The 27410-nt window shown below is 46.0% G+C and overlaps 1 protein-coding gene across 1 annotated transcript in view; it reads left to right on the top strand.

The window, feature by feature from the left end:
• LOC309559252 (cytoplasmic phosphatidylinositol transfer protein 1-like) overlaps positions 1–6162 on the top strand; it is a 132250-nt gene extending 126088 nt beyond the window's left edge. The window contains exon 10 of the mRNA XM_082262473.1: positions 5223–6162. Within this exon, the coding sequence (XP_082118599.1) occupies positions 5223–5506 (284 nt within the window). The 3' untranslated portion in view covers positions 5507–6162. The remainder of the gene's footprint in view (positions 1–5222) is intronic.
• Positions 6163–27410: the final 21248 nt, after the last annotated feature.

The following is a 27410-nucleotide window of genomic DNA, read 5'->3' as shown; positions in this document are numbered from 1 at the left end:
TAGGGATCATAGTTTTAATCCCGCTCACCTTGGCGTTTTTGGTGTTTCCACTCTTCTTGTTGCATTCTCCATGTTATAAATTGAAATAAAGGTCCAGCACAGAGAGAAGGATAATTTTTAATTCCATGGCAAGTGTGCAGACCTGGGACCTTTTGACTTAAGCCGCGTACACATGATCAGATTATCGAACGATCTGTCGTCTGTTTTTTGTGGCACGCTAGTCTGATGTGGAAAGTGAAGAGGTTATTTTCATACAAATTTTCCCGTACGACAGAATTCTACTTCAGAAGTGATGTCATGTGTTGGATTGCTTTGTATGTGTTCTTTCGTCTCTGAGCATGCCTAGTCTTGCTCTTAAGATTTTTTTCCGTCGAAAACTGTTCTAATGAGACGAAAATCGGACGTTGTTTTGACGGACGACAAAAATTATATAGCCTGCACATCAGGATTTTGTCAGCCGAAAAGTCGGAGTCGGCTGTCGAAAGCACCATACTAACAAGCCGAAAATCGGCAGATCGGTCGTCGGACTAATTTTCCCTACAGATTTTCTTATCGTGTGTACGGGCCTTAAGGCGTCATCCACACTGGACTTTTTGCCAACTCTTCTAGAAGCCTTTCCTCCTTACATTGGTGTTTTGACAGAAAAAACGTAAAAGTGTCTAACACATTTAGGTGCGTTTACAGGGGTCAAGCCCTTGGGCTGTAATGCATTTCAAAATGTATTCTGCCCACTGAAATGAAATAACACTCAAGCACTAAATGCGTCTAGCACAGGGGTCCCCAAACTTTTCAAATGGCCAGTTTACTGTCCTATAGGCTTTAGGGGGGTCAGATTGTGGCCAGAGAACGTCAAAGACCCAGAATCAGTGAGAATAAACATGGCCTCAGGGTTGGTGGTCAGTAGGAGGAGGAATAGTGACCCATCATTGGAATCAGTGGAAGGAATAGTGCCCCAACATTGGTGTCAGTGGGAGGAATAGTGCCCCAACATTGGTGTCAGTGGGAGGAATAGTGCCCCATCATTGGTGTCAGTGGGAGGTATAGTGCCCCATCATTGGTGTCAGTGGGAGGTATAGTGCCCTATCATTGGTGTCAGTGGGAGGAATAGTGCCCTATCATTGGTGTCAGTGGGACGAATAGTGCCTTATCATTGCTCGTTTCAGTGGGAAAGTAGTGCCAAAAAAACTGGCTACTGCCTCTACCTAAATTTTGCCTTTGCAGCAAGGAGCACATAGAGGGGCAATGCATGTGAAACGAATCCAAAGAAATTCCTGCTTCAACTTACTGACCAGCCTGCTAACCAATGGAATTGTCCTGTTTAATAGTATGCGTAAAAACAGAGGTTTAGTTTGCACACATTTGCAAATGCATGTATAAGCCACAGAGTCCCGTCAAGGCACCCCAATAATTGTAGACCTAACTCTAAACTTTAAGAGCCTCCACAGTGGAAGCACATGCATTATAATGGATAGGCAGAGGGCAGGTGAGACGGAAGGGGCAAACTCCTCCTTAAAGGTACAGGGGCGCACTGGACACCCAGCACATAGCACAATGGCAGCAAAGGTGTCCTGTGCCTCCCCTCACCAGCATTCCAACAGTACAAAAAAACTGGCCACTGCCCTCATCTATATTAGTGAGGGGACGCACTGGACATCTTTGCTGCCATTGTGCTATGTGCTGGGTGACCAGTGCACCCCTGTACTTTTAAGAAGAGGTGGGCTCCCTCCGGCTCCCCTGCCCTCTGCCTATCCATTATAATGCATGTGCTTCCACTGTGGAGGCTCTTAACCACTTGCCGACCGCCGCACGACTATCTACGTCGGCGGTCAGCCCCTCACAGGCAAACTAACGTAGGGCTACGTTGCTTGCTTGTGAGGGTCTAGGGAGCAAACGCGCGCCCCCGGAGGCGCGCTCCCGCTCCCGCGTGGTCACGGACCCCCCCGCGCGTGTGACCAGCGGACCCGATGTCCGCCGGCCACTCGGCGATCGGCGGGGGAGAGGGAGAATGTCAGGCAGCTTGTGTAAACAAGCTGCCTGTCATTCTCCTCGCTGCAAAGACACTGATCACATGGATCTACTATGTAGATCCGTTGATCAGTGTCCTTACAGCTGAAGCCACAGCCAATCACAGTAGAAAGCACGCCCCTAGGGACACACACAGCCCCTCCCTCCCAAATAAAGTTAACCCCTTCACTACCAGTGTATTTTTACAGTAACAGTGCATATATATAGCACTGATTACTGTAGAAATGTCACTGGTAACCCCAAAAGTGTCAAAAATGTCAGTCAAGGGTCCGATCTGTCCGCCGCAATGTCGCAGTACCGCAAAAAAAATCGCAGATCGCCGCCATTACGCGTTAAAAAAAAAACAACAAAAATGACAAAAATCTTTCCCTTTGTTAGTAAACGCGATAACTTTTGCGCAAACCAATCAAAATACGCTTTTTGCGATTTTTTTTACCAAACATAGGTAGCATAAAACAAATTGGCCGAATATGTTAAAAAATTTTGATTTTTACATTTTTTTTTGGGGGAATTTCATATAAAAAAATGTGAAAAATATTGTTATTTTTGCAAAATTGACGCTCTTTTTTTGTTTATAGCGCGTGATCAAAAAATCGCACAGGTGACCAAATACCACCAAAAGAAAGCTCTGTTTGTGGGAAAAAAAGGACGCCAAATTCGTTTAGGTACAGCGTCGCACGACCGCGCAATTGTCCGTTAAAGTCACGCAGTGCCGAATCGCAAAATACCCCCTGGTCGGAATGGGGGTAAAATCTTCCGGGGCTTAAGTGGTTAAAGTTTAAAGTTATGTCTATAGATATTGGGGTGCCTTTACCCGGCTCTGTGGCTTACGCATGCATTTGCAAATGTACTGCAACCCCTAGCAGCAAATAAGGTTTCATCAGATCAGAAAAAAAACAACAAAAATTGTTTTCTGATTGGCCAGGGTGGGTTTTTGCACTTGCTGCAGAACTAACAAGGAATAAAAGCTGCAGGAGATAGATCGGACAGGGGAGGACTGTTGAACTTTGACCTGGGGAGAGTGGTCAAACACAGCCAGTTGGCATTTTCACAAAAGAGACAGATTTCTATGGGCTTAAGAAGGTGTACCAAGCAAAGAGTGCCATAGTGCACTGGTGGGCATAGTGGAGGAGACATGGTTTGCGGCTCTCCCAGCTGAAAGGCAACACTAGCCTAGCTAATGCGCCATTGATCTTTGTCTGGGGGGGGTCGACCCCACCTTATCTACGCCCCTGAAAGGTGCATGGTTTATTGGGACACATTCTCACATCTTCCAGCATCGACATTGTTTGTGGTCACGTGATATCATAAAGCCTCAAGAAAGTTGGTCCTGAAAATCTATCAAACCCTGGGATGAACACATAGGCAATAGTTATCTAATGCCCAAAATGTCCCTGTCATTCTCTGATTGATCTCTAAAGGGTTAAGTGCCCTATTTAGGCAACCAGCCCACCATGTCTTATTAGTACTGGCCTGGCTGGCAATGCCTAACTGCCCCCGAGCCCAGTCCTCCCCTACAAGACATAGGTGAATTTCTCTGTAGAAGCAGATTATAAGCTCCATCTCAGATACTGGCAACCCTTCTCCGATAACTGTGTAAAGCCGCGTCATGATGTTTTGCTGAAGAAAATAAAACTGGAGCCTGCGCCCCGGAGACCCATCTCTTCTTCTGTTTTACGTAGGATGTTTTATATTTAGCACAATTCCGGCTTCCCGCAGGTACCAGGAGAATGATCAGCCTGGCGAATCAATACCACAATGATACCTTGGAGGCAGAACAAGAACACGCAGTAATGTAGAGTAACTTAATAAAGTTAGAGAAAACATGCGGCACAGATCATAAAAGGGAAGGCAATACAAATAAAACAATGGGGCTATTTCTAGGAAAGGATGTAGACGGTGCTCAGGGTGAAATGTTGTACTGCGGTGAAGAACAGGATGCATAGGGAGGACAAGGAATCCAAAGTATAGCTGGGGGGGGGCTCAGGTAGGAAGCTTGGAGGTATCGGGGTGCTGGAGACAGCACATCTTTTCAGCCCTAAAGTAGAAAAAAAGCCTAAGTCTAACTATTCTTTAAAATTTTCCCTCCCCCTCCTTCTACCTATCCTGCCTAACCTGCATAAAAAAGATGTAAGCACTGCCCCTGCTAAAATGACTATATCTACAACTCATGACACATTAGCATGGTGGTTAGTAAGAAGAATGGCCATTACACTTGTGGTCATTGGGAATAATTACCCACTTACAGATAGCTAAAAAAAATCATTGGTGTCAGTGGGAACTTATTTTAGAGGCTGAAATTGCTCAAGAAACCCCTAGCAACTTCTGGAGAAACCCTTGGGTTTTATGGAACTCTGGTTGAGAAACCCTGCTCTAGTATCTTCCATGTCTTGGTTGTTTCAATATCCATATTGTATATGGACTATAGTGTATAGCAGAGGCGTAACTAGAACCTCCAGGGCCCCAGTGCAAGAAACCATGAAGGGCCCCCTGGCCGGGGCCCTTTCCTTCAAGCCTGGGGCTCTTCCCACTGATCCTGGGGCCCTTTACTCTCATTGCGGGGCCCTTTATTACAGTCCTGCAGAGGGTCCCTTTCACAAGTTCTGCAGTGGGACCCCTTCCTGCCATTTTGGGGCCTCCCTACGGTGGTGGAATTCCAGGGCTCGGTCGCAAGTGTGACCTTGGCGATCCTGGAAGTTCACCCACTGGTGTAAGTAGTTTTTATTTTTTGGTATTTTAATTGTATTATTTTTTATCATTTTCTTTTATTTTTTACAATGTCACTGACTATGACTCTGCCCATTCAGAAAGGAAAGGAGCTGGTAAAGCATACAGAGGAACCAATCTCCTCCATTTTCCTCCCGCAGCTACAGGAGGAAAAAGGTGGAAAGTGATTTCTCTACATGCTGCCCCCACCGGAGCTGCCCCTCCTATCCAGGTGTACAGGGGGAGCCGCACAGGCCCCCTTGGGGCATGGGGCCCGGTTGCAATCGCAACCCCTGCAACCCCTGTAGTTATGCCCCTGGTGTTTAGTATTTCCATATCCTAAATTGTGGATTGGGGTTAAGCTGTAAAGACCCCCAGAAACCTGAAAGAATACACATCATATTGAAGCTACTTTGAAATTTACTTCATAGTTTTCAAGCAATGCCTAGGTAAACATCATCATAAATAACTTCCATGTTTTCACCCCACAGGAATGACCATGGAGGAGGTTCGAGAGTACGAGAAGGAAACACAGGCCGCCACAAATGAGAAAATAGGACCAGTTGCCCCAACCATTACCATAACTGCGGAAAGCCAGTTCCCCGCTATCCGTAGCGCCCCTGCCACCCCCATCACTGGCGAACCTCCAGAATTTCTCACCCTGCCCAAAGAAAGACCACGCAAGACCTCTGCCCCAGATACACTTACTCTACCAGAACTCAGAGAACGAGCCAACGGACCTTCCAATCACCTCTCGCCAAACACTGACAGCTGAAACCAATGGATGGAGTCTTCTCTTCACTCCAAAAGGATGGGCCACCCGTTCCCGTCTCATGGGAAGCCCCGAAAAAAGATTCTCATGGACTCTGACATAAAGAAGTCAACCCTATGATGGAATAGACAATGACACAAAGGTGACCTACCTTGACTCAAGCAGAAGGAGAGTTGGCTTCTTCTCCTATGAGCAGGAGGGGGAACTTCCAAAATACTAAAGCGAAACCTTTGATCTGTCCGGCCCTGTATTTGATGTAGCAGAGTCCAAAAACAAAGTACGAAGAAGATGTCTAGTGTCAATTCAGTAAGAACTTGTAAAATTTAAAGCTAAGACCACCTAAAAGGGGACTAAATTGTGTGGTGGCTTAACAGCCCTGTTCCTTGTCAATCTGCTTTTTGATGGAATGCTTGATTCCTGATTTATATAATGTTTCTTTTTTTAATTTGTAACAAAAAAAAAATGCAAAACCAGGGAATTATTTAAATACACAGTTGAAACATTGGTAGGAACGTTTTTTATCTTGTAAAATAATGCACATATTCTTGCAATCTCCCATACCTTGCTGTCCTAGATGGTTACTTAGAAGTTAGCACTACAACAGTGAGCACCCTTTTCAAAGCTAACAAATTAACGAAAATGAGAATGACCACTGAATGCTCTCATTGGATGGAGAAACAGAAGGTGGATGGGGTTTTTTTATTTATTTATTTTTTTTGTGCATTGGCCAGGAATCGAACCCGGAGCGCCCCCAGAGGTAGCCGAGTTAGCTACCACAGCACTAGCGTACCATTGCTGATGGATGGGGTTTGGCTCCAAGGAGAGGAGTAAGAGCAGAATGCAAGTAAATTGAACTCAGGCAGTGGCCCATTGAATAAAATATAGACAGATTTCATGTAATTTTGCTGGTAATTGGTAGTGCAATGAACGGAATGAAATACATTTTCTGGTCTTTCAAAGGAAAATATAAGAAATTTTAATTATTTACATGGAGTTTTTCTTTAAAGTGTACTTGTCAGCCATTTTTCCAGATTTAAATGTAGCCTTGCCTATAAGCAGATAGCACAAGGTGCCAACTACTAACTAAGCCTGACTTTTCCTGTGCTCCCCTCTGATCCTGGTTTCACCTTGTCACTAAAGATCCAGCTTTTCTGCCTTCTGCTCTAACCCCAGCCCCCCCCCCCCCCTACTTGGAGCTTAACCTCATCCACATGCCTTTCCTCGTCCAATGAAAATGCTTCATTTTCAAAAGCAGTTGCATTGGTCAGTGTGATCGGGAGAGAATGGGACTTACTGTTTGTGGGTGGAACTTGTTCCCAATTTGGGGAATTTGACCCCTTATGCCCCGTACACACGTACCGATTGTCGGCCGTAAATATTCGGCCAACGTCCGATCGGCCGATTGTCGGCTTGTTAGTATGATGCTTCTGACAACCGACTGCGTTAGTAACAAAGTATAGGTAGGATCAGATGCCTATAGCAAATGGGGCGTTTTTACCCTTTTTTTATTTTAAAAGTTTTAAACAGAACCAGGGTAGTTTGAAATTTGGACCGAAATTTCCTCTCCATATGTACAGTACAAAAACTTTTTTTTTTTTGATAAAATGTATTTTTGGAGAAAACGACCTTTCTATAGTCTGTGATGTCATTAGTTTTATACAGACAGCTTAGCTCTGCATGGGCACTTGGAGTCAGAGAAGCAGCAATGTCACTTTTGCTCATTGAGGGGTGTTGCTAGTCAATGCTATGATTCCTGTCATTCAATGGGAATTGTAGCTGTTGTAAGGGTAACCCCAAAACTCATGGGTTTCAGTAACATTTTGACTGTTGAAGCCAGATTGAAAATTATATTTATTTAGACAAACATGTAGATAGGAAGACATGTTTGGAGAGCAAATCAATCACATTACATTCTGTTGGCTTAATAAACATTTCTCTAACTTCATAGGGACTTGTATTACAATTTATACATTCTAAAGTGGGTGGAACCTAGCTAACTAGTTTCTGTAAAGTCACATATGAGTCTTTGGTAACATCCTTTGATATGCGGATGGACTTTTAACATAGACGTGTCACTTCCAAAGCTTGTTGGCTAAACAGGTCTTCAAGGGTCGAGATAGCATTCTTAACAGCTGGAGCTGTAAATGGCTTTTGAATACAACAGCTGTTATACAATGACTTCTCACAATATAGACATCCAAATATCTGCTTAATCATAAATCCATGTTTGATAATCATAAATAAATATTTGATAAATCAAATGGCTGCTTCCCTTTTCCTCATCAATACGAATGAGAGTATATGTCGGCAGGTTGGTGGCCAATCATACGATGCAAGAATGGGCTTGACAGAACTGGAGTCTCCACGTCTGCCAATCAAATTATGCAGTGAGGGTGGGTGGGGGTAGACCAGGAGTCTGGGATGCCTAGGTCCTCCCACTAGAAGCCACCGGTTCTACAACAGGGAACTAGGAAAACTGAACCTTTGGAAGCTTTCCAAATAGTATCTAGTGCATTACATTACAAAAAAAAGACTATATTTGGGGAAATTAAGAAATATCATTTTTATACTTGCTGAAGACAGTATTACTCTGAGTTTAGCTTCACGATGGCAGGCAGGCTCACTTTAAGTTATATAAATTTAGAGGAGAATTCCAGCTCTAAAAATTCTCATCGCCCCCCCCCCCCCCCTCACGCCCTTCCAACTAACCTGTATATACCTACCGATTTTTTTAAATGTCCTATTCCCTGTGTCAACCAATGCAGGGGAGAGTGTGCCTGACAATGGTTGTGAAAGCTGGGAGCGATGACATCACCCATAGGCTCCCATGGTACCATTGTTGGCAGTCCCTCCTCTCCCCTACTGGGCCAGGAACTGGCGAACATCTAACGCATTATGTGCAGGAGTATGGTGGAGAATCCAAATGCCAGGCCAGAATTCCAGGCTTTTCCTCTGAACATTTTCAGAATTTTAAAAGTTAAATTCTTGGTTGACCATTTTATCATGTTCTTACCTCATCATGGACATCTTCCCGCCTCTCCTTAACCCCTTCATGCCTAAACCTTTTTCTGACAATTGTTGCTTACAAGTTAAAAATTCGTATTTTTTTGCTAGAAAATTACTTAGAACCTCCAAAATGGTGATCGTTGCAATATTTTGTCACACTGTATTTGCGCAGCGGTCTTTCAAATGCTATTTTTTTTTGGAAGAAATACACTTTTATGAAAGAAAAAAAAACAGTAAAGTTAGCCCAATTTTTTTGTATAATGTGAAAAATGATGTTACACCAAGTAAATAGATACCTAACATGTCATGCTTTAAAATTTTGCATGCTCGTGGAATGGTGACAAACTTAAAAATCTCCATAGGCGATGCTTTAAACATTTTTAACGGTTACCTGTTTAGAGTTACAGAGAAGGTCTAGTGCTAGAAATATTACTCTCGCTCTAACAATTGCGGCGATACCTCACATGTGTGGTTTGAACGCTGTTTACATTTGCGGGTGCGAATTACTTATGTGTTGGCTTCTGCACGGAGGGATAGGGCGCTACAAAAAATTCCCTTTTTTTTTATTGCATTTTTTTTATTTTTACTCTGTATCTTTAATTTTGTTATAACTTTTATTGCTATCACAAGGAATGTAAACATCCCTTGTGACAGTAATAAGCAGTAACAGGTACACTTTATGGAGATATCTGGGGTCTATAAGACCCCAAATCCCTCCTTTGCACTAAGCTTTCAAAACGCCAAGTTCAGCTGGTTTTAATACGGTCATTTATTTTAAATCTGGCGCCTTTAAGGCTCCAGTAACTGGAAGAGATGTCATGGTGGGATGGGAGACCCGGGTGGAGCAGGGGGAAGGGGGGGGGGCATCCCCTCCTGCTGTTTGTGATAACATCTGATCGGCTGATTAGCTGCATCAGTTGTTATCACAGGAAAGCCGATCGTCCACTCCAAAAAACGGTACCCCTTGAAGCCGAAGGACCCATATTTGCCTTATATTAAACTGCCTATGCCATTCAAAAACTCTTGACTTCTTCACGGAACGTTCACCTGTTGTAACAGAGCTAAAGTTTCACTTGCACTTTTGCCAATTTTCACGCAAAATTTGATGTTAATCCGCTGCTCTAGATTCCTCTCACTCATTTTTTGCCAACAGTGAATATCATCACATGTGTTATTTCTCCTACTACTCTGTAAAGACCGAGTGAACTGGTCTGCGACCAAGGAGAGTGCAAGTGTGAACATGTCATAACACATGTGTACAAATGGCTGTGTGGCTTCCCAACATAGTGCTACGCCGAGTGTATTCCGGGAATTAAATTGCCACACCTCCTCTAATTTCCATTGACCAGTAAGTATAGGTGTTAAGGTCCTTTCACAGGAGCCATCTGCTCGGCGGACTCCACTGTGCCCAGCGGGGATTGCTCCACTGATCCCCGCTGAGCAGGTGGATGACAGCTCTGTGTCCGCTCACTGTGCAAAGCAGAGACGTACAGAGTCCTGCTCTCCCACTATGGGCAAATCCGGTGAAAATGGACGGCCTGTATGTTTTCACCCAATCTTATCCAATCTGCTCCTCCAGACGGATGGAAAATAGGGTCACCATCCGTTTGGATATGGCGGACAGGATCGGATCGGATAACGGCTGGTGTCAGTGGACATGTCACCGTTGACATCCGCCACTCCATAGGGGTGAATGGAGGGTCCAAACAGGTCCGCCTGAAAAACTGACTGATTGGACCGCCCGTGTGAAAGGACCCTTAGGAGGGTAGAGGGAGAATTTTTAGGACTAGTTAAGCTTTAGCTGGAATTCTACTTTAACAAATATCAGGAGGACAAAAAATGCCAAGTTTATAGGATCTCCATCATGTGACGGTCCAATCACACGGTTCTGAACTTACCGATGCTTCCACTTCTCAGCCAAGTGTTCATCCCATCTTTGAAATGTATCATTGACAATCATTCATGAATTATTTCCAGAATGTCTCATTCCTTTATCATACAAATGCTGGATTTGTGGTGCGGGTAGGTGGTGGTGCGGGTAGGTGGCGGTGCGGGTAGGTGGTGGTGCGGGATGATAGTGGTGCGGGTAGGTGGTGGTGTGGGTAGGTGGCAGTGCGGGTAGGTGGAGGTGCGGGTAGGTGGCGGTGCGGGTAGGTGGTGGTGTGGGTAGGTGGCGGTGCGGGTAGGTGGTGGTGTGGGTAGGTAGCGGTGCTGGTAGGTGGTGGTGCGGGTAGGTGGCGGTGCGGGTAGGTGGTGGTGTGGGTAGGTGGCGGTGCGGGTAGGTGGCGGTGCTAGTAGGTGGCGGTGCGGGTAGGTGGCAGTGCGGGTAGGTGGTGGTGTGGGTAGGTGGTGTGGGTAGGTGTTGGTGCAGGTAGGTGGGGGGGTTGGGCAGTTGAACATTTTTCTTTCCAAAAGTCACCACATCATTTACCATTTATTACCCAATAAAAGAAAATAAAACCTAAGTGACACTGTTTATCTTGTGAGCCACGCCACTTTCCAACAATCATGGAATGAAAGAGAAAATTGTTCAATGTTTATAATTTATATTGCATATTAATGTAATTTATTTCTGTGTAGCCATTTTATGGTTTTAATTTGGCATTCTTGAATAAAACAGTTAATCAATCACTGAACTACATGTTGCTTTCACTAAAAAAATTCAGTGTGATATTTAAAGGCGACCTTTTAGTAACGAATAAAGCATGACTATATTAGGCAGCGTAGCTGCTGCAATGATGGAACGCTTTAATAACTGTTGAGATAAGATATAAGCCTCACAGAGAGTGCATTGTTCTTAAAGTGAACCTTTCAGTAACTTTACAAGTTCTGCAAGAAGAGATCCCTGACATGTCACAATCTACAGCAACAACACTTTTCAGACAAGCTCCACCTTTCCTTGAACTCCAGTCACTCTGCCTAGGCTATTATGATGTCATCAGTCCATTGCAGCTAAAGGAGGATTATCACGACTGTCCTTCCACTTGTTATGCTCATCAACACCTACATGGACACACATGGAGTCAGTTGATATTATTCTATTGTCAGAGGCGTGACTAGAACCTTCAGGGCCCCGGTGCAAGGAACCATGAAGGGCCCCCCAGAGCACTTCCCTTCGAACCTGGGGCTCTTTCCACTGATCCTGGGGCCCTTTATTCTCATTGCAGGACCCTTTATTACGGTCCCGCAGCAGGATCCTTTCACAGGTTCTGCAGTGGGCCCCCTTCCTGCCATCTTGGGGCCCCCCCACGGTGGTGGAATGCCAGGGCCCGGTTGCAAGTGTGACCTTTGCGATCTTGGAAGTTCACCCACTGGGTGTCAGTAGTTTTTATTATTTGGTATTTTAATTGTATTATTTTTTATCATTTTATTTTATTTTTTACAATGTCACTGACTATGACTCTGTCCATAAAGAAAGGAGCTGGTAAATTACATATTTACCGACCCCTTCCTGGTTCTCTATTGTGACACATCCCCTGCAGCAGCCGGCAGGAGAGGAGAGGGAGCACAGTGGGGGGGGGGGGGGACCAGGGGAGCACACAGGGGCCAAGAGACAGCAGAACACAAGTGACCTGGATAGGAGGAGTGGCGGGGGAAGCATACAGAGGGACCAATCTCCTCTATTTTCCTCCTGCAGCTACAGAAGGAAAAAAGGTGGACAGTGATATCTCTACATGCTGCCCCCGCCGCCCCTCCTATCCAGGTGTACAGGGAAGCATGGGGCCCGGTTGCAATTGCAACCCCTGTAGTTACGCCCCTGTCTTTTGTGCATTTAAGTATTTACAGTCTACACTTAGAGGCGCCTCTCCCTTTGTTTATCCTTTACAGCCTACTGGAACCTTGGCTTGTTCTCTTTGATGGCAGCCCTAAGTCTTTGGACTTCTGACCATATAACATTCCCTCCTTAATGGACTTTTTAATGGACTTATTTGGGGCCTGCAGTCTATGCACCTGTTAACTCTTGTTCTCTACTGCAGGCAAAGGGAAGCATTTTCTCAGTCCCCCCTCCCAGTTAATAAGACTGCAATGTTTTAACGTTTTTGTAGCTAGTAAGGGGGTGAGAGAGACTGATCTGTCTCAGACATTTATGAAGGCAGAAGCGACATGACTGTAGGTAGTGACCCAAAACAATGATGGTTCTCTTCCCCCCCAGAGAGAAATGCAGAAAAGGCATGGTCAGGGGGAGTACTATGACAAGCAATAAATACCTGCGAAGTGTTTAATTTTTGAAATTACTTAGATGTCTTAACATGAACAATATATCTGGTGTCAGGTACACCTTAAAGCAGATCTTCACTTTATCTTCCAACTTTTGAACTTCAGAATGAGGGACACTTAAGAGAGAAAGTGACTTGCGGCACACGTTGCGTGGCAAAATGGGTGTGGCCAAATGCTTAAGAGTGGGCTGAAGGGGTGTGGGGGAAAAATGTGCTTCCTTGTACTTATAAAATATATGTACAGAGTGCAAGGTTCAGGAGTGTGTTACATACACAGTGCAAGGTTCAGGAATACATTACATACAGAGTAAAAGTTTCAGGAGTGCATTATGTACAGACTGCAAGTTTCAGGAATGCAATACTTACAGAGTGCAAGGTTCAGGAGTGCATTACGTACAGAGTACAAGTTTCAGGAGTGTATTATGTACAGAGTGCAAGTTTCAGGAGTGCATTATGTACAGAGTGCAAGGTTCGGGAATGCGTTACGTACAGAGTGCAAGGCTCAGAAATGTGTTACATACAGAGTGCAAGGTTCAGGAGTGCGTTGTACAGAGAGCAAGGTTCAGGAATCCGTTATGTACAGAGTGCAAGGTTCAGGAGTGTTACATACAGAGTGCAAGGTTCAGGAATACATTACGTACAGAGTACAAGTTCCAGGAGTGCATTATGTGCAGAGTGCAAGTTTCAGGAATGCGTTACGTACAGAGCGCAAGGTTCAGGAGTGCATTACATACAGAGTACAAGTTTCGGGAGTGCATTGTGGACAGAGTACAAGTTTCAAGAGTGCATTATGTACAGAGTACAAGTTTCAGGAGTGTATTACGTACAGAGTACAAGTTTCAGGAGTGCATTATGTACAGAGTGCAAAGTTCAGGAATGCGTTACGTACAAAGTGCAAGGTTCAGAAATGTGTAACGTACAGAGTGCGAGGTTCAGGAGTGCGTTGTACAGAGTGCAAGGTTCAGAAATGTGTTACATACAGAGTGCAAGGTTCAGGAGTGCGTTGTACAGAGTGCAAAGTTTAGGAGTGCGGTTCGTACATAGTACAAGTTCCAGGAGTGCCTTATGTACAGAGTGCAAGTTTCAGGAATGCGTTACGTACAGAGTGCAAGGTTCAGGAGTGCATTACATACAGAGTACACGTTTCAGGAGTGCATTATGCACAGAGTGCAAGTTTCAGGAGTGCATTATGTACAGAGTACAAGTTACAGGAGTGCATTATGTACAAAGTGCAAGGTTCAGGAATGTGTTACGTACAGAGTGCAGCATTCAGAAATGTGTTACGTACAGAGTGCAAGGTTCAGGAGTGTGTTGTACAGAGTGCAAGGTTCAGGAATGCATTACATACAGAGTGCAATGTTCAGGAATGCATTTTTGATACAGAGTGCAAGGTTCAAGAATGCATTATATACAGATTGCAAGGTTCAGGAGTGCGTTATGTACAGAGTGCAAGGTTCAGGAGTGCGTTATGTACAGAGTGCAAGGTTCAGGAGTGCTTTACGTACAGAGAGCAAGGTTCAGGAGTACGTTAGTACAGAGTGCAAGGTTCCGGAGTGAGTTAAACTGCAAAGACACCAATTAATTAAACATAGCACACTTATGTTCTAAAATATTGACTAACAGCATACAGGAGCTGAGGCAAGAGTGCAGGCATCAGATGGATAACAAATGAGTGCAGTCTGGCAGGACATGCAGCAGTGTGAACATCCATCAAGCACAGCCAGGCATTGGTGGGCAAGCCGGCGGGGGTACTGCCGCAATGAGAGTCAGAGTGAGTGCTGCTGTCGAATCCAACCTCTGATGTCCAGGATGGGCGGGACCGATATGTATTTAAGGGGCTCCGCCCCCTTTGTCGGGCGACCCATGTTTATACATTACTGGCTGGGGAAGAAGGTGGCAGGGAGCGGGACCAATTGTACCTACTGCATGTGCCCCCACATCGGTGTATAAATCAGGTTCATTAAAATTCAGGTTTATTATACACCTGTATAATAGCAGCAGGGGCAGTTGGGGAGAGCTGAGACAGCTCGGTTGGGGCTGGCCAGGGGAGGAAAGTCTCCAGTGGGGCATGGCACCGGCCTCTACTCAGACCCAGTTTACCAGTTTACACCATCCATGCTGGGTGGGGGAGGCCTGCTCTCTGTCCTTGTCTTCATCCCACACTCAGTAGGTCAGCGGTGGGGACTTTTTACTTCTCTTAACCAGGATTCCTGGCAGAAGCGGTGCAGCCTTTTTATGTAGCATCAGAGGGGTCCTGGGGGCAATTGCCCCCCTGCCCCCTGACCCAGTCCTCCCCTGCAACCACCCTACGGATATGCTGGTTTAACTGATCATGTCTCCCGGTACTGGTCATGGGACCGACAAGGGACAGGGACACTGGCTAAGGTAAAAAAAATGCTCCAACGTGCTGGAGGGGAGCGAGCAGCAGGAAAGATGGGCTTCCTGTAGAGAACTTTCCAAGTATATACATAAGTATATATATATATATATATATATATACACACATATACATACACACACATGCATGTGTGTTTGAGCTTTGGGAAGCACACACCCTAATGCAATAAGCCGCGCACACCTACGATTGTGACCTGCTAGTCCTCCTTGGCAGGGTTATACTTGGTCTATTATCATACTCTTTAACTAAGAACATCAAATGACACCACAATATATGACAGATCGAGACATCCTCAATCATCCCCTTCATACGCATCCCCCTCTTACAGAGATGTCAACCCAAGGAGAAGCGTACAAGGGTGACTCAGTAGTGGCGTGTGTAGTGTGCCACGGCAAACATTCAAGAGACTTGACATGATAAATGCTCCAGCAGCCGGACTTCATCAAACTCCCCAACAATCAATCACAATCAGAGAAGGGAGTAGTTATGCTCTGGAGTAAAAAGCCGTAATCTGTATTTATGGATAGATCTGATGCACAGCAGACCATCAGAGCTCCCCCTGCTGACGCGTTTCACTCGCAATGAACTTATTTATAGAGTGCGGCTACTCCCTCCTCTGATTGTGATTGATTATGGAGAGGGGACAAAGCATATGGGAACTGGCACCTGGTACTAGGTCTAAATGTGTGGGCATTTGACTCGGCAGCGGAGCATTGGAATTACCCCTCAATCAGTACCGTGACGCAACCAAGAACACATCTGAAAAAGGTACAATCAGTACCATACTGACACAATAGAAGCAACATTTAATTGAAAAGAATGACTCAAAATTTTTTTTTTTTGAGGTAATAATAATTAAAAAAAAAAAAGTATCGGGGGTGAAAGCAGGTCATGGCAGGCCAACAGTGGCAAACAGAGATGAATGCCTATATCTTTAGCTCCATCTAGTGGCCATAATTAAGTATAATAAACAAGCAAAAAATTGGGGGAGCAAACCCTGAACATGTATATCTAAAGCCGGTGCAGCTATGGACCAAGCGACATGTATATTAAAAAAAGAATAGCGCACACATGCAAAAGAAATGACTAGCAAATATGGAGACAATCCATAAATAAAAATGGGGATTTGGTCCCACCATATGGCCATATCGTGCTCAAGCCCACCACTACGTCAAAGTACCCCATTATCAGTGGGTCCTACACTATCCATAAAAAAGGGGTGAGTCCAGCCTCTCTAACCCTTGGAGACAACACTCCTTGCTGGGAGAGATGTGCTAATGCACTACAGGGGACTCCTCCTATATCTACTTGATAGTGGACACTGATAGAGTGCAGGTGTGTGTGGGGGGTGGGGTGCTCAACCACAGAAGTCTGGTCAGACCACATACATAATAAACAAGCAAAAAATTGGGGGAGCAAACCCTGAACATGTATATCTAAAGCCGGTGCAGCTATGGACCAAGCGACATGTATATTAAAAAAAGAATAGTGCACACATGCATAATTAAGTATAGTTTTCTTAAAGTGATACTAAAGGTTCAGCTTTAAAAAAATAAATAAATAAACAAACATGTCATACTTACTTTTGCACAGAGTAGCCTCAGTCCCGCCAGCGCTCATGGCTCCTCCCAGCTGCTGAGTGCCTCCAGAACAAGCTGCTTGCTCTGGGGGGCACTCGTGTATGCTTGCTCCCGAGCTGTCTCTGTATGTCTATAAGACACACAGAGCATGGCTCGGCCCTGCACCCTATTCCCTCCCAGTGTTGCCAACCTCCTGAAGTGAAATTTACTGACAGGACCCATATTTTACTGACACTTCAAAAAAGTTGATAAAAATTACCATTTGCGGTGCAAAGAAGTGCAAATATCAATATTTAGGCTACAAGCATGTAGTCAGTGCTATTAGCAATGTGTTTAAGGTATAACAAAAGGCAAAGAAGATATTTCTCCATTTACATAAAGGTCATGTTTATATAACCCAACTAAGAGTTCCCCATTACATCAGAGTCTGCAGGGTTCCTTTTTACTGTGCCAGGGGGATCTCTGCGCACCCTGATGTAAAAAGGGAACACTGTGGACTCTGATGTAAAGCAAAAGTCTGTGGAGTTTGATGTAAGGGGAATGCTGCAGACTCTGGTGTAAAGAGGGATCTCTGATCACCAAAGCCCCCTCCTTACACAAAAGTCCACAGAGCTCCCCTTTACATCACAGTCCACAGAGTTCTACCCTTACGTCAGACTCCAGAGCTCCCCTTTACATCACAGTTCACAGAGTTCTACCCTTGCATCAGACTCCAGAGTTCCCCTTTACATCACAGTTCACAAAGTTCTTCATTACATCTGAGTCCGCAAAGTTCCCCTTTACATCACAGTCCGCAATGTCCTCCCTTACATCAGTTTTCCCCTTTACATCAGAGTCCGCAGGGTTACCCCTACAGTGTAAGAGGGGATTCTGATGTAAAGAGGAAATCTGATGTAAATGAGAACTCTGCAGACCCTGATCCAAAGAGGAGCTTTGATGTAAAGGGGAACTATGCAGACCCTGATCCAAAGAAGAACTCTAATGTAAAGAGGATCTCTGCGGACTGTGATGTAAAGGGGAACCATTCCAATGCCCAGTGGCGGTTCTACATTAAATTGCTCCCCGGGCAAGACTCCCTCCCGGCGCCCCCCCAAAAAAAAGTAACATGACAACATAACAATAAATGCACAGCATTGCCCCCAATAAATGCAGAGTGCCACAGCGTTGCCCCCAATAAATGCAGAGTGCCACAGCGTTGCCCCCAATAAATGTAGAGTGCCAAAGAGATGCCCCCAATAAATGCAGAGTGCCACAGCTTTCCCCCAATAAATGCAGAGTGCCACAGCGTTGCCCCCAATAAATGCAGAGTGCCACAGCAATGCCCCCAATAAATGCAGAGTGCCACAGCATTGCCCCCAATAAATGCAGAGTGTCACAGCATTGCCCCCAATAAATGCAGAATGCCACAGCATTGCCCTCAATAAATGCAGAGTGCCACAGCATTGCCCCCAATAAATGAAGAGTGCCACAGCATTGCCCCCAATAAATGCAGAGTGCCACAGCAATGCCCCCAATAAATGCAGAGTGCCACAGCATTGCCCCCTTTCAATGTAGAGATGCCAGTGTCACGTGTGCCACCTTTCAATGCAGAGCGCCAGCGTCCCCCCCCCCCCCCCCCCCGCGCGAGACCCGTCCATGCACTTACCTCACTTCTCTTCAGTTCAGTCCCCGGATTCCCCGCGTCTCCTCAGTCCTCCCGCAGCATCTCCTCCTCGGCCAATGGCATGGGGTTTGCCTTTCCCTGATTGGCCAGGAGGAGGATCAGTGTGACAATAGCGAATTTTCATTCGCTATTGTCACACAATGGGCGGGCTCGGGGGGGGGAGCAATGCTCTGCGCCTCCGCTCGGCTGCCAGCCTGCCACAGTGAAATTATTCAAAGTTCCTCGGGCGGCCCGGTACCATTTGATCCGGCCCGGGGGTTGGGGAACACTGTCATGCCGCCCCCCACGTTTCATGAAAAATTGCCGCCCCGGGCGCCTGCCCCGTTCGCCCATGCCTAAAACCGCCACTGCCAATGCCACCTGCCAAGCTTGATAGGTAGCACCAACTGTCAAACTCTCCCATATAAGTGAATGGGGCCCTGCTGCAACCACCAGCCAAATGCTTGGCTTGCGGTTGTGACAGTTTCTGCAATGCAAAATTGTCATTCAGCAAAAAAAAAAACACAGGTAGCATGAGGCACCTGAACACCTGCAAAGCACCTTACTCTATCCTTTGAAGATTGATCCCTTTTTTAGGGGGTGTTAGACACTGCTGCAAGTGTGAAAGGAGCTAAGCAGACACATACAGTAAGCCTTAATGACATTGGGTGTATGTTTGGGATCGTTTTCCTGCTACACAATAACTTTGGGGCCAATCACCCTCCTCCCTGATGGTATGGTATGTTGGATAAGTATCTGCCTGCATTTCTCAGCATTGAGGCCATCATTGATCCTATGCAAAACTTAATTTGCAGAAATGCAGCCCCAAACTTGCCAGGAACCTCCACCATGCTTCACAGTTGCCTACAGACACTGATTATTGTACCGCTCTCCGGCCCTTCACCAACAAACTGCCTCCTGCTACAGCCAAATATTTCACATTTTGACTTATCAGTCCAGAGCACCTGCTGCCATTTTTTGCAGCCCACTTGCTATGTTTTCATACATAGTTGAGTCACTTAGCTTGTTTCCACATCGGAGCTATGGCTTTTTGGCTGCAATTCTTCCATGAAGACCACTTCTGGTCAGACTTCCCTGGACAGTGGATGGGTGTACCTGGGTCCTACTGGTTACCACAGTTCTGTGCCGATGACAGTGCTGGATATCTTCCGACGTCAAAGGGAAGTAAGTATGATGGGTCTTTAATCTGCTGCATTAGGTTTTCTTGGCTGACCACTGTGTCTACAGTCCTCAACATTGTCCATTTCTTTGTTCTTCTTCAAAAGAATTTAAACAGGATATCTTGAAACTCCAATCTGCTTTGAAATCTTTGACGTGCTAATGCGGTAAAACTACCTCGTGTCTTGTTTCTGTGATCAGTCCTGCCATGGTGACCTGTGACATGAAACTGTCTCCCACAACTTCACCCTAGTGGTAGAGTTTGCCTGTTCCTCACCCCGCTATAAGCCCCCTATACAGCTGTTTCTGTTAATGACTGTGTTTCAACCTACATATGAAATTGATGATTATTAGCACCTGCTTGGTAGAATTGGATAATCATACACCTGACTCTAATCCTACAAAAACCCTGACGCTGTGCAAGTTTATAAAGTGTGCAAGTGTAAGAATTGATGCTGGTTTGAAGCCAAAGGGTAGTCACACCAAGCATTGGTTTGACTTTGATTTCTCTTCTGTTCACTCAATTTGTATTTTGCAAATAGATAACAATAAACAATTAAAATATATGTAGCACCCTCCTAGGTAGGTGCTAGGCAGGTAAAACGTAGTTGCTCTATCTGCTTATCAGGAGAGCCTGATCGGTAGTTAGGCCTGCTGGGTGTGCTCGATGTGCGATTCATGTGGGCTGAGGGAGTGTCCCCACTGTATCCAATGAGGAGGTGCGTTGGACAGTGGAGGAAACCTGGCCAATGACGCATAGGCTTTTGTACTGTCTCAGTGGGTTTGCACAGAGAGATGTGCATTCTGGGATAGGATATAAAAGCCAGGAGCACATGTGGCAGGGGGTCTTTGGGCGAGAAGCCAAGTCCCAGAAGGAGGGTGACGGCTGTCTCCTCTTCTGAAGGTGTGGAACGTGGTCACAGGCAGTCGGCCTAGTGGACCAACAAAGTGTGGCTGAACTCAGAGGTCCAGTGGAAGCTGACTGAGGAGGTAAAGGCAGAGCAACTCTTGAAAAACAGTGTCCGTGAGTACAGGGGACCAGGCGGAAGGGTCTGCCCAGGAAGGGGACCACTCCAGTGGCTAGAGTCAGCGGATGGGTGTCAGCACACAGGCAGTGAGAGTAAAGGGGGTGCCAAGTTATTAACCCTGAAGAGTATATTAAAGTGGAAACAGTAAATCTATCTTCACTTCAGTGGCAAGGTGAAGCAGCGGCCTTGCCGCATTCTACAGTCAGTTGTCCTCAGGATTTGTGCATAGTTAACGTTGGAGTGTCCTTCTCCCATCCAAGTTCTAAATAAAACACAAAAACCACATCCCCTGGACTGATCATTGACTGAGCCAAGGACTGTATTTGATGTTCATCTGCTTTCAGTTACTAGGGGTAACCAGGGAAACCCAAGAAGTGTAATTCTCAGCGGCTCTCTAGGGGGCAGTGCTACATATATATTGTTGAAAGCATTCTTACTTTACAGCATGTATTCACACCTGCCTAAAACTTTTGCACAGTGCTGTAAATAGTTGAGGCAGGCCATGTGCTCACTCTCTTCCCCTGGGCTGAGGCCTGGAGATGTGCTGCTGGGTGGAGCTCAGCTGTTTGGCCCAATAGCCTGTATGGGGCCTAACATGTGCTGAATGGAGATTGGTCTGAAGTGGTCCTGCTGATGAAGGTGGAAGCTATGCCAAAGAGGAGACCCAGGGGAGGAGCTTTTCTGCACAGAAGCCAGGAAGAAAGCTCAGAAGAACCTGGTGACCCGCTTGGAGGATGTGCTGAGTTTAGGAAATGTGCTTACAGTGTTGCCGGGTTGGCTTAAAGGTTCTGGCACTGTGAAGCTGCATCTGGCCAGTCTGTAAGTCAGGGGTGCCCAACTGCTGGGCCTGGGGTCCATGGCGCCCTCTAATGTGGCCCCTAACACTGACCTCCTGCTCTGCTGGGAAAGCCACAGGTGCGCTGTGCTGCACCCACAGTGCGGGTAAACTGCACCACATCAGTCTGAAAGCAGCCTTATGCCCCTTCCACATGATTGGTCCACTCGGGTGTGCCTGTCTGTTTTTTAGGTGGACCCAGTCGGACCCTCCATTCATTTCTATGGAGCCGAAGATGTCTGTTTAAACCCACCTACCTCCAATCCGATCCATCCCCTTCCGCCTTGGAGGATCAGTTCAGAGGGACTACAGAGTAGAGCGTACACGGACCCATCTTTCAAGTGTCTAGTGACCAATTAATTACCAAGTTGCTAAAGTGGCTCTCGCTTTTCAAAAGGTTGGGCACCCCTGCTGTAAGTGATCTACTATAGTACCTGGGACCCCTAACTCTCACTTCCTTTATTGTTCCCCAATAAATCTTTAAAGAACAAATGTGACTGGTGCCCAATGTTCTACTTACTCCCCCATTTTAGCCACTCAGCCCTGGGGTGAAATGCTGCCTGCCCCCTGCTTCTGGGGGGTACCACTATGCCTCCAGAGTGTGAGGGGGGTGCTACACATGCTTTGTGATCTGGCCTCTGTCTGTACCTGCAAAAATGCTCAGAAGATCTTAGATTGGAGCAAGGTTCTGTGCTCATGCCTTTAGGAGTTCTTGGGGAAAATACAGACTTCTGAGGCCACCTAGTGGACACATAGCAAAATGCAACACATATTTTGCGCAGAGGGACATACACTATATTACCAAAAGTATTGGGACGCCTGCCTTTACACACGCACATGAACTTTAATGGCATCCCAGTCTTAGTCCGTAGCGTTCAGTATTGAGTTGGCCCACCCTTTACAGCTATAACAGCTTCAACTCTCCTGGGAAGGCTGTTCACAATGTTTAGGAGTGCGTCTATGGGAATATCTGACCATTCTTCCAGAATCACATTTGTGAGGTCAGGCACTGATATTGGAAGAGAAGGCCTGGCTCACAGTCTCCACTCTAATTCATCCAAAAGGTGTTCTATTGGGTTGAGGTCAGGACTCTGTGCAGGCCAGTCAAGTTCCTCCACCCCAAACTCGCTCATCCATGTGTTTATGGATCTTGATTTGTGCACTAGTCTAAATCATTTTGTGGAGGGGGGATTGTGGTGTGGGGTTGTTTTTCAGGGGTTGGACTTGGCCCCTTAATAAACGGAACTCCTAAAGCATCAGCATACCAAGACATTTTGGACAATTTCATGCTTCCAACTTTGTGGGAACAGTTTGGGGATGGCCCCTTCCTGTTCCAACATGACTGCGCACCAGTGCACAAAGCAAGGTTCATAAATACATGGAATAGCGAGTTTGGGGTGGAGGAACTTGACTGGCCGATTGAACACCTTTGGAATCAAATAGATCGGAGACTGCGAGCAAGGCCTTCTCTCCAACATCAGTTCCGGACCTCACACATGGGCTTCTGGAAGAATGGTCAAACAATCCCATAGACACACTCCTAAACCTTGTTGATGGCCTTACCAGAAGAGTTGAAGCTGTTATAGCTGCAAAGGGTGGGCCAACTTAATATTGAACCCTACAGACTAAGACTGGGATGCCAATAAAGCTCAGCAAAGGCAGGCGTTCCAATACTTTTGGTAATAATATATATATATATATATATATATATATATATATATATATATATATATATATATATACATATACTGTATATATATATATATATAATATCCAATGGATACTCAGAAGAGTTGAAGCTGTTATAGCTGCAAAGGGTGGGCCAACTCAATATTGAACCCTACGGACTAAGACTGGGATGCCATTATACTTTTGGTAATATAGTGTATTTCTCAATTGGCAAACAATTAGTTTAGCAATCAAGTGACGCTTTGTTTTGGCCATCAGATCATTTGTCATCTCTATAATGTGCATTCTTCTTCCACAAGTTTACAGGATCTGGTACTGTTTGTCATATATATGGATTTCTTATCCTCCGGCTTACAGTAGACAAAAGCTAACTTTTACAATTGTTGTTTGGTAGATAGCAAATCTTTAAGGACTCATGTACAGCTATTTCCATACCAAACATCCTCATAAGCCACCACATGCGCCTCCACCACCCCCAAAGTGGTCTTCCAGAATGCATGCAAAAAGCTACTCACACTCTGTAAGTGATTTTGGTGAAAATCTCTGATTTATGTATATTTTGATTTGCAAATATCTAACGTTATTACTATTTCTTACTAGAATGTGGTAAATTATCCCTGATGAAGAATTTTGTACACATTTTATTTGTTGTATTCTTTCAGTGTTAAGGAGCAGCTGTGAAATATGCATACTTTTGGCTAAGCAGCCGGAACCTGTCTGGGGTTACCACATACCCTCACCGGCCACTTTATTAGGTACACCTGTTCAATTGCTTAGTAACACAAATTGCTAATCAGCCAATCACATGGCAGCAACTCAAAGCATTCAGGCATCTAGACATGGTGAAGACGACTTGTTGAAGTTTAAACCGAGCATCAGAATGGGGAAGAAGGAGTATTTATGTGACTTTGTACTTGGCATGGTTGTTGGTGCCAGACGGGCTGATCTGAGTATTTCAAAACCTGCTGATCTACTGGGATTTTCACACACAACCATCTCTCGGGTTTACAGAGAATGATGGGAAAAGAGAAAATATCCAGTTATGTCAAGGAAAATGCCTTGTTGATGTCAGAGGTCAAAGGAGAATTGGCGGACTGGTTTGAGCTGATAGAAATGCAACAGTAACTCAAATAAGCACTTGTTACAACAAAGGTATGCAGAATACCATCTCTGAACGCACAACACATCGAACCTTGAAGCAGATGGCCTACAGCAGCAGAAGACCACACCAGGTGACACTCCTGTTAGCTAAGAAGAGGAAACTGAGGCTACAATTCGCACAGGCTCACCAAAAATGGACAATAGAAGATTGGGAAAACGTTGCTTGGTCTGATGAAGCTCAATTTCAGCTGCGACATTCAGATGGTAGGGTCGGACTTTGGTGTAAACATCATGAAAGCATGGATCCACGGATCAAGCTGGTGGTGGTGGTGTAATGGTGTGGGGGATATTTTATTGGCACAATTTGGGCCCCTTAGTGCATGGTTTAAACGCCATGGCCTACCTGAGTATTGTTGCTGACCATGTCCATTCCTTTATGACTACAGTGTACCCATCTTCTGATGGCTCCTTCCAGCAGGATAATGCACCATGTCACAAGGCTCCAATCATCTCACCACTGGTTTCTTCAACATGACATTCCAGTTTACTCCAATGACCACCACACTCATCACATCTCATCCAATAGAGCACCTTTGGGATGCGGTTGAATGGGAGATTTGCATCATGGATGTGCAGCCGACAAATCTGCAGCAACTGTGTGATGTCATCATGTCACTATGGACTAAAAATCTCAGAGGGATATTTCCAACACCTTGTTGAATCTATGCCAGGAAGAATGAAGTTCTGAAGGCAAAAGGGGGTCCAACCTGATAGTAGCAAGGAGTACCTAATAAAGTGGCCAGTGAGTGAATATGACTTCAACTGTAGTCCTCAACTGTATATGGGGATATGATTACCTATAAGAATGGATTTTATCTGAAGATTTATGTATTTTAATATTTGTAATAAAAATGTTTTATCTTAATTTTATGTCTGTGAAACTGGTTGCCCCTAAAATCCCAGTAGAGGTGTTTCTGTATATTTATGATACAGTTTAGTTCTACTTTAGCTATTCTCACCCACAACCCTTGATCCACTCTTCTGCTAAGCAGCCATCTTTATTTGTACAGACAGCTTGCCTCCAGTCACTGGGAACATAACCATACAAGCTCATACTTTGGGGGGATGCGTCTGGTGTTCAGAAAAATTCAACTTTTCATGTAGAGTTCATAAAACATTTTTTGGAAATGTAAGGATGTACATCAAGTAAACACATTTCAGGGGAATGGACACTGCGTGCTAGGTCTTCAGGGCTGTTGCTGCGTGCTAGGTCTTCAGGGCTGTTGCTGCATGCTAGGTCTTCAGGGCTGTTGCTGCGTGCTAGGTCTTCAGGGCTGTTGCTGCGTGCTAGGTCTTCAGGGCTGTTGCTGCGTGCTAGGTCTTCAGGGCTGTTGCTGCGTGCTAGGTCTTCAGGGCTGTTGCTGCATGCTAGGTCTTCAGGGCTGTTGTTGCGTGCTAGGTCTTCAGGGCTGTTGCTGCGTGCTAGGTCTTCAGGGCTGTTGTTGCGTGCTAGGTCTTCAGGGCTGTTGCTGCGTGCTAGGTCTTCAGGGCTGTTGCTGCGTGCTAGGTCTTCAGGGCTGTTTTTGCGTGCTAGGTCTTCGGGGCTGTTTTTGCGTGCTAGGTCTTCAGGGCTGTTGCTGCGTGCTAGGTCTTCAGGGCTGTTGCTGCATGCTAGGTCTTCAGGGCTGTTGCTGCGTGCTAGGTCTTCAGGGCTGTTGCTGCGTGCTAGGTCTTCAGGGCTGTTGCTGCGTGCTAGGTCTTCAGGGCTGTTGCTGCGTGCTAGGTCTTCATGGCTGTTGCTGCGTGCTAGGTCTTCAGGGCTGTTGCTGCGTGCTAGGTCTTCAGGGCTGTTGCTGTGTGCTAGGTCTTCAGGGCTGTTGCTGCGTGCTAGGTCTTCAGGGCTGTTGTTGCGTGCTAGGTCTTCAGGACTGTTGCTGCGTGCTAGGTCTTCAGGGCTGTTGCTGCGTTCTAGGTCTTCAGGGCTGTTTTTGCGTGCTAGGTCTTCAGGGCTGTTGTTGCGTGCTAGGTCTTCAGGGCTGTTGTTGCGTGCTAGGTCTTCAGGCCTGTTGCTGCGTGCTAGGTCTTCAGGGCTGTTGCTGCATGCTAGATCTTCAGGGCTGTTGCTGCGTGCTAGATCTTCAGGGCTGTTGCTGCGTGCTAGGTCTTCAGGGCTGTTGCTGCGTGCTAGGTCTTCAGGGCTGTTGCTGCATGCTAGGTCTTTAGGGCTGTTGCTCAATGCTAGGTCTTCAGGGCTGTTGCTGCGTGCTAGGTCTTCAGGGCTGTTGCTGCATGCTAGGTCTTCAGGGCTGTTGTTGTGTGCTAGGTCTTCAGGGCTGTTGCTGCATGCTAGGTCTTCAGGGCTGTTGCTGCGTGCTAGGTCTTCAGGGCTGTTGTTGCGTGCTAGGTCTTCAGGGCTGTTGCTGCCTGCTAGGTCTTCAGGGCTGTTGCTGCATGCTAGGTCTTCAGGGCTGTTGCTGCGTGCTAGGTCTTCAGGGCTGTTGCTGCGTGCTAGATCTTCAGGGCTGTTGCTGCGTGCTAGGTCTTCAGGGCTGTTGCTGCGTGCTAGGTCTTCAGGGCTGTTGCTGCATGCTAGGTCTTCAGGGCTGTTGCTGCATGCTAGGTCTTCAGGGCTGTTGTTGCGTGCTAGGTCTTCAGGGCTGTTGCTGCATGCTAGGTCTTCAGGGCTGTTGCTGCGTGCTAGGTCTTCAGGGCTGTTGTTGCGTGCTAGGTCTTCAGGGCTGTTGTTGCATGCTAGGTCTTCAGGGCTGTTGCTGCGTACTAGGTCTTCAGGGCTGTTGCTGCGTACTAGTGGGTGGGAGCAGTTCCCAAAAGGGTTTCTAGATTTCGGAAATTAACAATAGTGCCAGGTGAGCATGCAGAGGCAGCATCAGCTGCATTTTATTGGACACTGGGTGCTCCTTCCTCCCCACCCAAGTCTTCTTGCTGAAAGAAACACAAGACTAGGTAGTAGCCCAAGAGGGTCCAACACCACTGTCCACCGCCAGGCACAACCTACTGGAAGTGATTCCTTCCTCACTGCCCATGCAGCCACCTACCCACTACTAGTAACTGATCCAGTCAGCCCAGCATGGTCTCCACCCCAGACAGCAAGGATAACTTGCCACAAATTTGTGGCAGTGTTGAACTGTAAGTCTGTTAACTTGCTGCACATTTTCAATGACAAGTTGTACACTTGCAGAGCACGTGAAGCACAAGTTATAGTTGAGACTTC

Source organism: Pelophylax lessonae, assembly GCF_965119305.1.
Source record: "Pelophylax lessonae genome assembly, chromosome: 6".
NCBI lineage: Eukaryota > Metazoa > Chordata > Amphibia > Anura > Ranidae > Pelophylax > Pelophylax lessonae.
Note: the sequence above shows the minus strand (reverse complement) of the source record. Positions and strands in the feature narration are given on the sequence as shown.